Source organism: Protopterus annectens, chromosome 1.part2, assembly GCF_019279795.1.
Source record: "Protopterus annectens isolate FY-2018-M chromosome 1.part2, PAN1.0, whole genome shotgun sequence".
Taxonomy (NCBI): Eukaryota; Metazoa; Chordata; order Ceratodontiformes; family Protopteridae; genus Protopterus; species Protopterus annectens.
In genome coordinates, this window is record NC_056727.1 from 896,522,361 (window position 1) to 896,540,966 (window position 18,606).

At 47.2% G+C, this 18,606-nt stretch overlaps 1 protein-coding gene across 1 annotated transcript in view; it reads right to left on the reverse strand.

The window, feature by feature from the left end:
* LOC122791686 (xanthine dehydrogenase/oxidase-like) overlaps positions 1–18,606 on the reverse strand; it is a 1,688,659-nt gene that overhangs the window by 308,921 nt on the left and 1,361,132 nt on the right. The window contains exon 29 of the mRNA XM_044059558.1: positions 18,408–18,503. Within this exon, the coding sequence (XP_043915493.1) occupies positions 18,408–18,503 (96 nt within the window). The remainder of the gene's footprint in view (positions 1–18,407; positions 18,504–18,606) is intronic.

Sequence of the window (18,606 nt, forward strand, 5' to 3'; positions counted from 1 at the left end):
CTTACACCTAACTACCCTATCACACTACAGCATGACGCATTTACAGAATGCACTACCGAGATTACTGAACACAGCACTCCCAGAGGCATACTTCTAGGTGGGTGACATCATCCGCAAAGGCAAAGACGCCGATAGGGAATGTATGTGTTGTGAGGCATCTAAAAGCATTACTGTGTCCCCAGGCAGCTGGAAACACACACACACACACACACACTTGGAAGGGCCGGGAGTTGAACATACACCTACCTACTCTAACACACTACAGCATTACGCATTTACAGAATGCGCTACTGAGATTCCTGAACACAGTACTCCCACAGGCATACTTCTAGGTGGGTGACATCATCCGCAAAGGCAAAGATGCCGATAGGGAATGTATGTGTTGTGAGGCATCTAAAAGCATTACTGTGTCCCCAGGCAGCTGGAAACACACACACACACACTTGGAAGGGCCGGGAGTTGAACATACACCTACCTACTCTAACACACTACAGCATTACGAATTTACAGAATGCGCTACCGAGATTACTGAACACAGCACTCCCAGAGGCATACTTCTAGGTTGGTGACATCATCCGCAAAGGCAAAGACGCCGATAGGGAATGTATGTGTTGTGAGGCATCTAAAAGCATTACTGTGTCCCCAGGCAGTTGGAAACATACACACACACACACTTGAAAGGGCCGGGAGTTGAACATACACCTACCTACTCTTACACACTACAGCATTACGCAGTGTGGAATGTACTGTGTGCCCATCTACACAATGGCATACTGGGCATGCTCACACACTTAGAAGTTGCAAAGGGCAATCTTGCATGCAGATGGAGTGTACACACAAAAGGGCACAGTAAGGTATAACTGCCCTCACACCCAGGGCGGTCACACATGCAGTGACCTGTACACACACAGCTGCCATCACAGCTGTCACAGGTGCAGGTCACATGTACACACTGCAGTGTACACTGTAGCTGTCAAGTCAGCACCATGTGGTTGGTGCAGCACTACACAGCCTTACCGTTCCACAACACCATGTGACACATGACCACTGGGCTGTACAGCGGTGTACACCAGCTGTGCAGAGTACACACGTACCAACAGGGATCCAACAGGTGTTATGCATTGCAATGATACCAGTATACATGAACAGGCCGGCTCAAGACATACCATGGCCCTTACACAGCTGTGACACCTGACTGTTGCTGTACACCAATGAAAACACTCTGGGTATGTCATATATGTGATTGTGTGGATGTGTGCATGGACTGCACACACAGCACATACATATATGGCCTTTGATGTACCTCATGCATAGCACTGGCCTAATCAATGCTACACACGCGAATTGAAGGTGGGCCCATGTCTGTTGAATGCTCACACTACAGGGGGTAGCAGTGTTGACTGGGACACATACCCTTGTACTGGTCGCCTGTGATACCGTGATATCATACCGCAGTCCATGTGTTATGTATGTCAACACACATGTCCAACAATAGCAATGCATACAAACATGGCAACAGGAGACACATGTGACATCTGTACTGTGCATGCAGCAAACATGCATATGCAGTGGCCGATGTCCGTAACATAGTTGCACCTACCTACGACATGCAGATGCAATGCAGACCCATCATTGACATCTGTATACGGTGACATACAAACAGCACGTATGGAGGGATGTGTGTACATAACGTGGTGAACCACCTGTCTAGATGTATGTGTGCAGGGGGTGGCTCACAGTTGTGTCACACACCATCCTATCATGCCATGTGCTAACTGTACGCTATGTCGCTGTTACGTGACGGTGTTGACATAATGCATACACAGCGGTCAGGTGTTAACAACTATATGTCATATGGCACCTTTAACACCTACAACCTCCCGTGTGCATATAGCAGCACATTTGCCAGATATAGCGTTGGTACACATAAGGCAATCAATACCGCTGCATGTCCATCAAACGTGTCATCATATGGCAGGTGTATCATTCCCAGCACTGCCATGTGTGTCCAAATGTGTGACCAGGGATGCCACATATCGTGGGGAATATGTCCCAGTTGCTACACATCCCTGTACACCATTGTAGAGATCTGTACATACGTCAGTGTGGGAAACATGATGTTCGCCGGTGAGGTGCATCACACACGTCGGCTGTCCGTATACACATGTGTGGTCACCACAGTGAGTGTGTGTCTGTATGTATGTCTGGTGCTTGGTGTGAGTGTGTATGTTAATATGCAGTGGGACATTATCACTAGCCCCACGTGGTGACTAACCTGTAATGGTGATGCATTGCACAACCCTGTTGATGCCAAAGGTCTCAGCCATACTGGCTACCTGTGCATGTCCCTTCTCTGTGACACATGTGGGTGCACAGTACTGTGAGGGTGATGACCACACAGGCAAGTGTCCCCAGCTTCACACTGTGGGGTGTGCGTTATAGTGGTGTACACCCCGTGAATGCGGCCATGTTCATGTACTGTTACAGGGTCCTACTGCTGCACAGTGTGGCCTCCAGCTACCAAGTGGCACCTCACATCATCATTGGTCAGGCCGCTGTGTACAACCCCTGCACCATGTCACCATACCTGTAATGTGTCCTGCTATGTATGTCACGTCTCTGTCCAGTGTAGCCTGTGGCACCGACCACATGCATCAGGTGCAGTATATGTGCGGACATCTGTGTCATGTTGGTGTTTCCAACAGTCAGGATGAGGGTACATGTAGCATGCTGATATTGCCAGACGTGCCTGTGTGTAATCCACAGTTACACGTGGGGGACTGCAAACACTGCTACCTGTAGGCACATGCAAGTACACCATAGGAGGGAACCAGGGTATCACAACCAACATGGTGCTACAGATGTAACCGAGACACATACCGTGAACACATCACAATGAATGCTGCACCTGCACTACATGGTATGACTGGTGCATGTCAACAGTACACAACCTATGTCACATACACAACTCAGCATTCACACACAACCACTGCAACATACACATCCCTCACTATGTATACACATGTATTACATACACCTCTCACTATGCTGTTCACCCTGTGCATCAGAATATTTGTGCATAACCCTGCACCGATGGTGTGGATGACAGGGATGTGGCACAGGCTTCATCATATGCACAGGGTGACATGTTTGCCTGGGGCATAGGCTGCACCAATGGATAACATCATGTGTGTGTGTAAGGGCCGGTGAGTTGACTGGACATGTCTGTGCAGAATGCATGTGGATGTTGTGGAGCCCTACAGTTGTGTTTGCTGTGTGCGTGTATGTGTGTACACAGTTCTGCTATTTGTGATGCCTACACGGGGTATAATTGACAGCCCCAGATTGTACAGTGCAGGTTGTACAGCTCACTGTGTCTGTCCACGGCCATGTGACCTGTGCCTGCCTGGGGTTGCACGGGCACTACCAGGTGGAGGTACAGAGTGGCTACTGTCCGATGACACATGTCCGCTGGAACTGTGTCCCCGCTGAGACCATCCAGGGCCATGTCCATGTGGCCTGCTGTGTCCCGGAGTTGACAGTGCAGCACCAGCTGCACTGCTACTGCTACCGGCACTATGGGAGCGGGCATGTGAGGTGGCATGCTCACGTCGACCTACACTAGGTAGTGTTGCTGGCCTACGTCCATGTGGCCTATGCCTCACTCCTACCAGGTGTTCCAGCACAGACAGCTCCCGCTCGCGGATTGCCATGCCTCGGTCAAGGATTCCGACCAATTCACCTAGTCGCCTATCCAGAACATTAGCTATCTGCTGTTGAGCATTTGCCAATGCTTGGATGTTGTCATTTAGGGTATGGATAGCAGCCCTCTGCAGCCTCTGCCCTTCTCTGTTCTGCCATTCAGCACGTGCCTGTGCCGCCATTACAGTCTGGAACATGTGTCTGTTGATACCAGCTGCTGCGCTCTGTCCTGCAGGTGCATGTCTGCCAGAGGTCCTCCTACGAGCAGCTCCGGCCACATGCCTGTGTGGCACATCTGCAGTCATTACACTGACACCATGGTGTGTAGACACACCTTTTGTAGCCACCACACGTTCCTGTTCCACGCCAACAGATGCTGACTGACATTCCTCTATGGCCACCGATGATGCGGTATGTGTTGGCAGCAGAATTGTGTGCGGGGAAGAGGGGGACATAGCTGGGATGGTAACCATTGGCACAGATTCAGCCCCTGACAACCCTGACTGTACCTCATGCATATGTTTATCACCGCTAGTATCTGTGGGGGCACTAACATCAGATGGACCGCAGGAGGGTAACGCACCCACATCACCTGTGAATGCAAAGAAATACTGTAAAGTACAATAGACACAGACACACACACACACAGACACACACACACACACACACACACACACACACACACACACACACACACACGGACACACACACATGGACATGCACAGACACACACACACACAGACACACACACAGATGCACGCACACAGACACAGACACACAGACACACACACACAAACACAGACACACCATGCATGTGATTTGTCAGATGGCATGCAGCATGCCTGCGATACAGCAGAGGGCATGCAGCTCAGACATTAATAGTGTTAGTAAGCATACCTCCCTGGGGTGCACACTACAGCAAGCAGGTGTCATATCGGTAGCCATGCAGTTCACACAATCATGGTAGTATGCATGCATCCCCGTGATACACCATGTGGCCCAGAACAGGATAACAGTTCACATGGCTGACGTGACCTTGACATGTAATCTGCTGACATGTGCATTAACATGCATACATGTTTGACACAATGGTGTCCTGACACATGTACAGCATCATAATGGGCTTCACATTGCAGTGTTGTGTGTATGCCCTACAGATAGAATGCATGTTTAGCAAATGTGCATGAGCATGGGAGGGTGGTGTGAGCCATCTACATTGCTATACAGTGTGAAGTACAGACACTGTGCCATTGCATGGCAACATGAGGCATGTATGTTGCTGTAGAATGCATAATATGTACACATTGCATAGCCATAGCTGCAACACAGTCGTGATGTTCAGCAGATCGTATATGGTAGACTTCAGTGACACCTCCAGTAGCTGTGTACAGGCTTTTAGGTTGTCCAGTGTACCACATCAACTGTATAATCGGTCAACTAAGGCTATAATTGGACCATGTGTGGACAATGTGCAACAGGGTGTATACACATCCCGAGTACTGTGTGGCTACATGTCTCTGGCCATCCCCATGGCCATGTGTACACATGTGTTGGCCAATTGTGTGTGATGGGCATCTTCTCCACATGTCTGTGTGGTCCCATATGACATACAGCCATACATGTCAGATATGTCACAATCCACAGGGCTATGCAGACAACGGGTTGTATGTTTGGTATGTGGGGTATAGGTCATGCGATAGTGTGACAATATTGTAGACAGAACACTACATGTCTGGGACATGTCAGGTGGCACATCACAATGTGTGCACCCAATGCAGGGGCATATGACACAATGGTGACACTTGTGGGCTGCCCATATCACAGCTCACTGTGTGGTACTGTGTGCATTCACACATGTTGTTCCAATGCATACTACATATGCCTCCATTGTAGAACACCTCCACCGTTGTATGCACAGCTGACCACACATGTCGCAATGACAAGTACTGTGGTTTTAAGTCTGTGTATCATTACATTTGTATATATTGCACATGGGTGGCGTGTGTGAATGCATGGTGGTGCGACCTGCATATCGTGACTGTAACAAACATCAGGTGTGAAGTGTTAACTGGCCACATGGCAAATAGATCTACACTGTAACATGCCTGATACTGATAACAGTCTCACCTGCAACGGACCCATGTCTGTGCGGCACGCCAGAGGTACCTATATAGGGGTGACACAACAGTATGACCATTATCCATGAATGTATGACAGCCACAGGTTGCACTGTGCATGTGAACACATTCACCTGTGTAATAGCATATAGTATGCACATGTGTGCATACACAACGTAGCATACTGTAGTATGCAGCATGTGTGTCCACATACCTGGCATATGTTGTTACTTTACATACTGTACAGTGACACATGCAACTACATGGGTTATAATAGCCATATGTGCAGTACTGACTTTCCAGGCAACTCCAGGCTCATTGGTTGGGAGACACCCACCTCCACGATGGCAGCTAGTGTTACTGGATGCTGTTCCCTGGGTGTCCCCAGACTGGCCAGTAGCTCCTCGGTGTGTGTGAGTAGGGGCTGGGTTGGTGGCCCACCACCTGTTCCACCTTGTTCCCTAGCGATTGCAGTGGCACGCTGTTTTGCATGTCATATCAGGTCCGTGCAGTGTCTGCGCACCTGCTGATAGGTGCGGTTATGGCCACCCACATCATTCACCCTCCTGCGTAGATCCTGCCACAGGTCATCTTGCTGCTGGGCATGCTGTGGCACATGGCTGAACAACAAGTCATAGTTGTCATGGAGCTGTGGGATGAGGACATCATCCTCCTGGCGGGTGTATGCTGGGAGGCGTAGACGGGGCATTATGTGTAAAACATAATGGTTGTGACAGGTCACAGTTTCAGAGATGTACAGAGATACTGCTGCACATACATTTCTATGATATCTACTGCATCTGCACAGTTATCTTTGCAAAGCATCATAATACTGACACGACTGACATGGTTGTGTCACATGTCACACCCATTATGCATTGGATATCATCACCATATATGTGTGTCACCTCATTACAGTGTTCATACTCCATGTAAATGCTGTCTTGCTGTGGGCATGTCTATTTGCCTGCTCTTGTGTTCTTACCTATCTGCACATGCCTCGATGTGTCCACGGTACTACTGTTGACCTGGATGCTGTGTATATGTCACATGTCAACACAGATACAGCCGTAATGAACTTGAGCAGTGACAATGCACACATACGCATGGACACCTGCACATGCATTTGTTTTGCCATATACATCTACTTAGCACTGTACAACTGTTCAACATCCTGCCACGGATCGCCTGTATTACACATGTGATAGACATGAGACAATGGATAGTCAGATGACATTCGCAGGGATGGTCATCAACCATAGCATGTGCAGGCATGGTTACCATGCTGTAACAGACAGCCATTGTGCCACCGCAAGGTGCATCGGTGCCACATTACTGATCCAGTCAGTTGATAGTACATCTACCATGGGGCCATCACACCATGTATGACTGGGATGACATGTGCAGCTTTGATGGACAGGGTTGCATGGTATGGCGGGAGTATGTCACATATATGGCACAGGGATCTGTCCAGCCTGTGGCGATCCTAGTATTAGGATGGTGGCTGTCCATGACATATGTCATATAGATCAGGATATGGCCATGTAGCATGTCCATCATCATGGTGTAGCAAATGTCCTTCTGCAAGGTAGACAGCATGCTGCACAATAGAGGTGTGGATTGTGAAAGCTGGTATCACACATCCATGCATAGCCATTACCCCTTACAGGTGGTATGTGATCCAATATTGGTCACCACAGTGCTGTATATGCCTGTCCAGTGATCTCCGTGCTCATGGATGGCACCCTGACATGACATGGGTACCTCATATGACTAACTAAGGGGCCTGGAGATGTCACCATGTCGGGGGGTGCACTGCACAGCACCATCCCTTACACAGAGTCCATAATGTTGCCACAGCCTAGGTAGTAGTTTATGGGTACAGGGATGTTCACCTAGCGGTGACACTGCTAGTATCATCCATCAGACTGTGCACATATGCCACACACCTCACCCACACAGCCCATTCTGTATGTTGTTCACAACACTGACACAGCTATACTGATAGGTCATGGCCATTCACAGCCTTACATACACAGATGCCTAACATTTGTCTGTGTGGTATGGGCTACAATGACGGTGGGGTAAAACACATTAACCCTGTTCTACTGTATCTGGCACTGATGTGCTGTGCACATGTCACTCTTGCACCCTTTGTAGTTGTGAGTCTGTCAACAGGCCACTGGTGGAACACTCCTGTGACATGCAAAGGTATTTGTAATCAAATATCCATGCTGTCTTGTACATCTGTACTGCTAACATCTACAGTGCTTTCATGGACATGCACACCATACTCAGCAGGGTTATTGTGCGGTACCACTCTAAATGACTGTCATCACCACTTGTGTGTTGATATTATCCAACACCCTATCTGTATTGTATGGTCATGCTAGTCACTTGTCCAGAACATGTGAGCATGTCATGAGCTACTGATTACTATAGCGCCCATTCTACACCATGTCCCACAGGTACACTGGCTGTCCTACACTTTCCAGCTTGCGTAAGGTACGACAGCTGTTGTACACACATAACGCACATATCCTGTGGGACATGGTTGTATATACAGGCATGTCCAACTGTCACGTACCAGTACTACTGCCTGTCTATATGAGGGATATGTCATACATGTGGCAATAGAGCAATTGTCTCATGTACACATTCAATGCTCACCTCCCAACATACGGCACTGGGGGATGCACGTCTGCAGCCGTGCTGGGCCCATAGCTCTCAGGTGTACCTCATTATGGGGAACGTACCTCATTTGGGGTTCTAAAAGGTGCATGTTCCTCATGGTTCCACATTGGAAGGGTCTGTCACACATTCATTGTTGTACATAGTTTACCTGCTAGCCATGGCTAAATAGATGGGAATCACATTAATTCATTGGAATATCTGTTTTATACGTAAGACCAGCCTATTTTAGCCATCATATGCCCTTTCTAGTTGACGCTGTTAGTAAGCCAGTTGTAAGTGTTCCACGTTTCACCCATTTGTCACACGGTATGAGGGCTAATGTTCCTCTGTTTGGGGACAGGGGGCTGACAGCTGTGGCTGGGGGTAATGCTGTCGCCAACCCTGACTGCACCTGAAAGTCATTTGGGGATGTGTAACATTCGCAACACACCACACCCATCACATAGTCTCACATGAGCTACACTACTGGACACACCTACGAGGACAACCTGTGCAGTACGTCTCCATACTCACTGTAGGCACCAGAGGTAGCCCCCATCATGGCAGACAACATCACCAGCTTATAGCCCACAGACTCATGTGTGCCCACCACATACAGCCAATAGTGAGTTATAACATTCACAACACACCAGTCATAGCTGACTCTGTAGGGTGTCACACTGCAGTTCCACACAGCAGGCTACACAAGGCATTAGTCGCTTACATCTTGCTGTCAGGTAACTGCTTCTGCAACATAACCTATGCACCCATGCCACACCTCACCAGGTACGATATGTCTGTCATTTGCCATGTTAGTGTGAAGGCCCTGTGATGCCACTTCACAGACTACGTGTGCAGCGACATGCAATAGCTCAACAGTCTTATAGCCCTGAGGGTGTGGGCCTAGCCCTGGGGAGCATTTTGCATTCGTCCGGACATGATACCACTGTACAATGACCGACTGTGTCACTTCAACAGTTGCCTATGCTCCTATTGTCATTCCACAGGCATGTGGTATCTGTCCGCTATGACTGTCCTGGTCAAACACAATGCTGTGGCACAGATGACTTGCACCTGTCAGCCCTGGGAGTACAGCCCACATGTAAGGCTCTTGCTGCTTCTATACTGCCTGTCTTGCACAGTTTCCAATAACTGTCACCGACAGGGCGGTAACTGGCAGGCGCGACATGGGGTCATGTGACACATTGCTTGCATCTTCCTCTGTGACGCACACAGGCAAGGCACACCTTATAATGCACCACTCAAACATCTCTGCAGTGACTGTGACCTGCCTCTAGGCTCTGCAGAGCACACCTGCAATGACAGGTTATAGACAGACCATACCTTTCAGGCACATACCTGGCCCTGCACACCCACAGCTGAGGGGTTCCCATATCCCACTATGTTTTGCACACATCCTGGCAAGTTGCTTAGCACAATGCATCAGAGGTGCTCCACGTGCAACTAACTGTGTCCGGGACCGCTATACACATTGTAACAAGTGACAGAGTCAACATCATACCCCACGGGTAACATACCTTCTATGTTGGTATAGTGGACAGTGGGCCTCAGCTACTACTGATGTGTGACTGACACTACCCCACACTTCACTGGGATAGCCACTCATGTACCGACACATCCATGAGTCATACCCTCCGCTCTGCTGGATCAACCCATACACACCACCTCCGAGACCTACATTACCCTTGGCATGAACACTACCACCATGTGACTGGTGTTACACACCTGGGGTTATCCCCTCATTGGTGGATTCCGAACATATGCTAATCAACCTTGTTAGCCACATCCCGGCAACACACCCATCACAGCATACACAGTACATGTGTACTACAACACCTACTACAGACGTCTGCTGACAGCGGCTGTTAACATCATGACACCCGTGCAGATGGACAATGCACATACAAATGCTGACACATACCCCAGTGCACTTAAATAGCATGTACACAACTGCATGGATCATGCTATTCCACACAGAGCCATGATGGTACACACCAGATAACAGACGCCACTCTGGTGGTCATGTTCCACGGACATATGATGTACAACAACAGGTGTAGGCTGTTGCACAGTGGTGTACATTCCCATGTGTGGGGTGGCTCATTGGTCAGCCGTGGTGGGGCCACAGGGTCCCTCATCACATACTCCAAGACTAGCTATGTAAACATGACTGCCACACATTCCGGGGTGTACCACCAGGCATTATGGTGGTATGTCTGTATTCGATGGCAACACCCACATCTGCTGTCACATACAACAGTCACTCTGGAACATTGCAGACTCAGGTATTGTTGACAACATGCTGGAGGATGGATTCAATGCTGGCAGTACACCCTCTCACTCACTACAGGGCCGCAATCCATATATGAACAATGTGGTGTCCCTGTGGTCACACCTACACAGTACTGACCTACACTCTATATGTCCTGGGACACTGGCCCCATGTCACCTTCCAACGTCCCAGGCTGTGATGTCCACCAACCTCTGAATTACATGTCTCCCCACTAGGCCACCATATTCAGTGATAGCATTGTTTCAGACATTGTGGCCCCTGAATGGCACACAGCAGCATTTATCACACTACACACAGGTGATACCGCATTGCACGAGTGGGACTATAGTCCTACACACCTGACTGGACTGTTCTGCATGGCGATGGGGAACATCATCAAGGACGTCATTCTCAGAGACATTGTTGGGCTCCCGTCCTTTGCTGCCACCCGGGTTGGGCTTGTTAAGGCCAGCGCATGGCCCCTACACATGGTGGACTCCTTTCATACAGTTACCAGGGCAGTTGCTGATGGTACGGGAGTCCACACATCCTACATTGTCCTCTCATTGCCTTTCAGCACCATTCACCATTCTGGTATTGACAACATACACATCCACCTGCACATCGTACCCTGTGTCTCAGGATGTTATGCTATGTGGCTCATGGACAGGACACACAGTGAGGCCAGCATACCATAGTACCTACTACATGTCAGGTACATTTGGCATACCACGGTCCTCAGTCATAGGGCCCCTCATGTTCAGTATATGCTTCCCTGTGGAAGAGGCTGGCACAGGGGACTTTCCCTGCCTAGCTTTAAAACCCCTACATACCAAGCACCATGATTGCTCCACCAGCTGATACTGACTCCAACCATATGGGTGTCACTGTGACAGATACATAATCTGATACATAATCTGACTATCATGGCATCAAGCTGCATGACACAAGGTGCATGCACATCACCTTTGCATTACACCATTCACCCACTGACTATCACATGGATGGTAGTCCCCTACATACATATCACATTGTACATGTTTGCAGTACACACATATGTCGCACCCACTCCTGTGGTTACCATATTGCCACTGTGGCGTGGATATCCTTATACGTGGCCACACCTATCTGCACTGGGTGTGTAACTGGTACATAGGCACCCATTGTACCTCTGAACTCAGGACATCTACACACATTCATGGGTACACCATCCCATTTAGGGTGTACCTTACACAACAGCTACAGCTTTACTTGCCACAACATTAACACGCCATGACATTTACTGAGCTCCGACGGTTTAAATATGTGGCTGCACTACAGACACCACATCTGTACACAATTGCATACTACATACTCAGGGGTGACCTCTGCTGATCAGACAGGGCCCATGTCCACAACATTATTAATGGATATACTCCTCATACGCAACATAAGCAGAGGCCACTGTGAGCAACATGCTCATGGATATGTGCACACACGCCACAATGAGTAGGATGTGCTTCTGGGTTACATTCCCAAACCAGACACTCACCATGCTGTGGAACATAAGTCCTATGTTCATCACGCAGGGACACTCAGTAGCACTGCTCATGTGATACCTCCCTTGGTGGTTGGGAGACACATGTAGGCCTGGGATCAGTGCAGTGGCTGTACTGTGCAGTGGTGCAGGTCACACCTGGCTCTGCTCTTCACAGGACACTACTCTGGAGAGGTGCCACTAGTGTGAACACTGTAGTTGTGCTTACACATGGACTTGCCAGACTGCATAGTGCCCCACTATGCACCTGTGCAGCTATTACATGTCTTTTGTGCATGGTTACTTGGTAGCCCTTCCATTTAGATTAGCTATCATGCTCTTACTATGTCCCATACCTACAGGCCATATGTATCCTGTTATTGTACATACCGATAGACAATACCTTTGGTATGCATGATATGCCTATTATACTGTGTAGAATATCTGTCATATCTACCTATAATTCTATACATTACACATATTTCACATAGTATCCCATAATGCAAAGCATACTTGCTCAGTGGGACCACCTTACATATGTCATTAACGTTATATGCCCATACACATGCGTGCTGTGACAGTATATCAACATATACTATCCCCTGCTATGGCCATCCTTGTTGGACATACCCTACCACTGACGGCGGGTTGTATGGCATTGTTCTGTTTAATGGCCTCATGTAGCATCCCTTGTGGTGTCTGTGCTGTGTACCTTGTGTCCCACTGCTGGACGCACAGATTCTACAAGCGTTAGTATGCTCAGCAAAACATCACTACATAAATACCTTTCCCCACTTTATGCATTTCGGACACGTTTACTTAATGCAAAACAGGCTATACATACAGTAAAAATAATTAATACAGATCATGCTATACATAACCTTACATATCAGGAGTTCTACATACCTTGTTGTCATTACGGCGTTTCGTTTCTATCTCTCTCACAGTGTTTCAACTGTTATTTGGTATGAGCATACGGTTTGAATGTCTGGCAAGTCATCCTTATATACGTTGATACCTGCAACATGTGGATTCTTCCCGCCAATTGGTGTTCCTGAGTGACTAATTACTTGCATATCAGCTGTGCAGCTACTCCATTCGCCAATTATGCGGCGACAGTGGGGTATAATTGGATTCTCCACTTGGGCCTTGCCTATTTGCCCTACCTTCGGGGAGACGGTCTGTATTGTGTTTTGTTATGTGTAACTACAACTGCTATGCATGGAGACAAGTATAGTTTGGATTCATGTCCCCCGTGGATTGTGTGTGACAGGTACAGTATTTGGTTCAACATATGGGTGTACCTGTCATCCCGACGTCTGATAACGGAGTATTGCAATCAAAACCTGTAACATGGCTGTTTGTTCCATTATACAACGCCTGCAATTTTGCATGTCGCCTTTAATTGTGTCTCTCACACAGCATGTTGAGAGGTCTACAGATGTAATTGACTGACTGGATGTTTGTGCTGCTATTACAGTTTGTATTGCTTTAGTTTCTAGTGTGGGGGATGTCGGTGGTTGTACGTAACATATACGGTTTGTGGGCCTTGCATTTCTACATAATTCATATATATGTGTGTGGGCTCCATCCCTAATTAGAGAGCTAACAGTTAGTAGACTTATGTTACGGGATTGTACGTTGGACCATTGTTAATTGGTTTCTATATCATCTGCAGGTGGGCTTGCTACTTGAATACCTCCGTAATGGCAGCGATATATAAGGAGATATGTATAAGTGACAGCTATCCCTTGTATTCCTGTCCCAGATATTTGCAGTCATTGTGGTTGTGTTCAAAGAGCCTGTTTGCCATGGGTTGCCACCTTTTCATATGGTCATTGTTGGACACTTGGGGGACACAAAGCGGTGTTTACAGGCCAACACATAGCCATGGTCAGTACACAGGTAGCACATACTTTTATCCTCACTACATACCTATTGTTGTGTGACTTTGGCTACTTATCATATTGCATGTAACATTTAAGTTTCTTACATACAGGCATAACTATTAAATACGACTGTTACATTATATATGGGACATATTTATGTCCTACCATCTTGGAAATTTGCCCTTTGTACTGCTTTATGTCAGGGCACACCTGCCCAGGTTGGGGCTGTCCCTCCTACTGTGGTACAGGTAGTAACCGTATGCCTACGGCTAGCTATACCCACACCTACCATACTGATCTGCCTCTGACTTGGCACCAACATACACATGTTGCGGACACATACACGCATTACAGTCACAAAGAAATGCACACGGCACCCTCAACACACACTTACACAGACTACGGCACTCACAGACACAGTTGAACACAGTACCTACGTGGACCACGACACCGGCAGCGGTGACTAACTGTCCCTTCATATCATCATACTATTACTCGCGGATGTACTGTTCTGGTACTGTGTTCTATCGGTCTTTCAGCCTCGTGGTTACGCATGTCGGTATGTTACACATTCCATGGTTGGCGGTATCCTATTTATTTGTACCTCCAAGATGTTATGAATGTCGTTGAACTATCTATTATATTTACAGATATCGCTGAATCCATCTATATCACCATATATCCCTCTATTGCCCTTTCTATCTGTATTATATATATGCATATGTGTACATATATATATATATATATATATATATATATATATCTATGTATATCTATATATATATATATATATATATCTATGTATATATATATATATATATATATATATATATATATATATATATATCTATGTATATATATATATATATATATATATATATAGATATATAGATATATAGATATATATATATATATATATATATATATATATCTGGCGGGGAACATGACAGGCACACAGCACCACCATATGCTGTAAGACTCATGTACTGTTCAGGTGTTGGTATTCCGTGTTCCACTGGCTGTTGTGTTTACAATGTTTGAGGGCTGCCTATGTAGGAGTCACACATTGGGCCACCTATACATTACAATTTACAGGTGGTCATGTTTGTGTGCCATCCATTTTACTGTTTGTGCAGGTGGAGAGGTGTCAGTCCGTAGGGGCCTACACGGTCAAAGTATGTGCTATACGTTCCCTCTTTGCCAAGGCGTAGGCATATTGGGCACGTCTCCATCTGTCTACTGGGGCTGGCACAGTGTGTTCATGGTCTGAATCCCTCTGTGCCTGTACTGGCCTTGGCATTTGCGGTGCGCTATGAGGGCCTTCACCATTTTGTCCCTGCTGCAGCTGCTTCCACAGGATCATATTATGTAGCATGGCACATACTATGACAATGTGGGCACACATGCCTGGAGAGTACTGCAAGGCTCCACCAGATGTATCCAAGCACCGGAACTGTGATTTCAGCATCCCGAACACACGCTCTATGATGATTCTGATTTGTGCGTGTGCCTTATTATGGCGTTCTTGCATGGGTGTGTGTGCATTTCTGATGGGAGTCATCATCCACGGCTCCAGTGCATAGCCAGCATCCCCCACAAGATGGCCATGTGGGATGTCCCCCCTGACAAATACCTGATACAGCTGTGAGGCATGCCAGATATGGGAGTCATGGTAGCTTCCAGGGCTGCCAGCACACACATCCATGATAATGCCCTGGGCATTGCACACGACCTGGCAGTTGATGGAGTGGAATCCCTTGCGGTTTATGTAGCACCTACCCTGCTCACCTGGTGGTGACTTGATTTGTATGTGCATGCAGTCTATCGCACCCAGTACCTCTGGGTATTGTGCCGCATGGTGGAAGTGGTGCATATTGCTGGCCAACTCCTCCTGAGTTCTGGGGAAGTATATCTGCTCATTGGCATGTGGTAACATGGCATCCAGGAACAGGTGTAGTACCCTGGATGCTGATGCCTGTGAGATACCCATTATATCTCCAGTTGGCCTTTGAAAGGTACCTGTGGCCAGTATTCGCAGGCTTACACATACCGTCATATCCACTGGTATGGGTTCCCCTCTGTTGTTTCTGGTTCTCAGGTGTGGCCGGCACAGCTCCACTATTTGCTGTAAGATGTCCCTGTCCACCCTGTAACACTCTACTATCTCCAGGTCATGTAGCCCCTGGTAGGTTACCCTTGGTCTGAACACTCTCCTTCTCCTCTGAGGCCTGCGGTGGTTGTCAGCATCATCCTCCACAACACCGTCAGTCTCTAACACATGCTGATGAATCACAGCTATGGCAGCTCCCAACATGTACATTTTAAAAGTTCCTGTGTGTTTACACCTATGGTGCGGTGTTTGGGAATACACAGGTGTGTGTTGGGTGCTTTCACACTTTATACTATTGTGCTGTGAACACCGATGATGTCATAGGGTGTGTATGTATGTTCGTAGCTACAGGTTATGTTATGTGTTTTACTGCCCTACTATTGTGGTGCCTTTGGTGTTGAATTACATTTGCCTGCCATGGATTACCTCTTGACCTTCCCTTTACATTTCTGAGCGTTGCACCTACCATTTTCTGGCATGCATCCTGCAGCCTACTTTCATTTGTACTTTCCTGGACCTGGCGTATCTTGCGTTATGTGTGCTACTGCCAGTCTGCTGTCGGTTTGCTTTGCTCTGCTGTGTCAGGTCTCCTATCTTTGCAATCCAATACCTCCCCTCCTTTCTTTGCATTCACATGCCTCCCCTATCGTGTTTTGCAGGTTTCTGCAAGCGGACTTGTCAGCTGCCGTCGATTGGCCTTCGTGGGTTGACTGGTGTTGATTGCTCATTAGTACTCCAATTACCCTACTTCCGCATTTCCTTCTTTTCTTCCCCTGACCTTCCTGTTTCTGCTATTGTTTGCAGCACGTGCGTCCGATTACTGGGTTTCGGGCACGTTTTCATCCTCGTACACATGCGCTTTTGGCCACCATGTGTGCTCTCAGCTAAACGATTCCTCCCCACCCCTATCCTGCAGCTTTGCTTAGCAACGGGCAGGCCAGATTTGCAATGCTCCAATGTGCTTAGTGCTACGGTGGCACACCCCTCTGCTGATGTCATGTATCTCCTCTGAGCCACTCCTCGGTGTTACACCACTGCGCCGTATGGTACAACCTTCCTCCGGTGGAACATTTGCGATTCAGTATTATCTGCCTCATTTGCATGGCATTGACTACTAATTCATAGTTACCGCGCCAAACACTATCGCAAGCCCTTAGCAACCCTTGCACCTTGGTTGTGGTGTTCCATGCCTACCATTGTGTGTTATGCTGTAAACCTGATTTCTATTACGTTGCGATTTTATGACATTTTTATATTATTTCTTTATGTAACAGCTTCCGCACACATGCCCTGCGGTTCTGCTGTGCGTTACTGTGGACATGGCATTAAATGTTGTTATTTACGTGTTGTGCATCTTTTCTTATGCCATTGGCTGTGTATTTCACCATTGGCATATGTTAACGTTGTGATACCTGGGTCTGGCCCTCTTCCATAGCTCCGATGTTCTGTTTGAGAAAATGTAAACCGTGTTTTTTGGTTTACATTTCTGTGGGCTTACGCTACGCCTGCACCACTTCATGAATCGCTATATGCCTTCATTTGCATGGTGCAACACTGCACATGGGGTTATTTGCATACCTACGCCGGGGGGATGCGCAGATCTGGCGTACTCCGGTAGTGCACGTGGAATTGGATCGTACCTGAATCACTCGGCGGCCATATTTGGCATTATAATGCGCCTGGTGCAAGCTTCATGAATCCCGGGGATTGTCTTTTGCCTATGTTCTATATCTTCTTTTACCTGGAGTGTTTTATTAATTTCTTGTTATATTACTATGCTCAGCATACATGATGTAACCTGTTTTGTGTATTATGCTGGATGTACAGTATTTGTATAACTTGATGCCGGAGCTTTTCTCCCCGGGCATCTGCTGAAAATGGACCTGGTCCAGTCAGAATTTCCCAGTTAACAAATGTAAAATAAAAATAAATACAATAAATATATAAATACAGCAAAAAAATCATTGCTTGGCAACCTTCTAACATTCTATTTCCTACTGAAGTTTATATTTTAATAAAAATGACATCCGACATGGAAGTATTAATTTTGCTGAGCACAATGTTGAAAACTGTTATCTTGATTAGACAGTTGAATTTATTTAATTACCTGGACAATCTTGGTGTGAAGGCCCTGTCCCATCTCAGTTCCAGCATGTGTAACAAGTACAGAGCCATCTTTGTAAATGTGCACCAAAGCACCTGCCTGCAAAAGGAAAACATTATTATCAGGTGAATAGCATAGACAATTACAGAACAAACTGAAAAGTCTGCTGTTACACAACATACAAAGTTATAAGCCAGCTGGG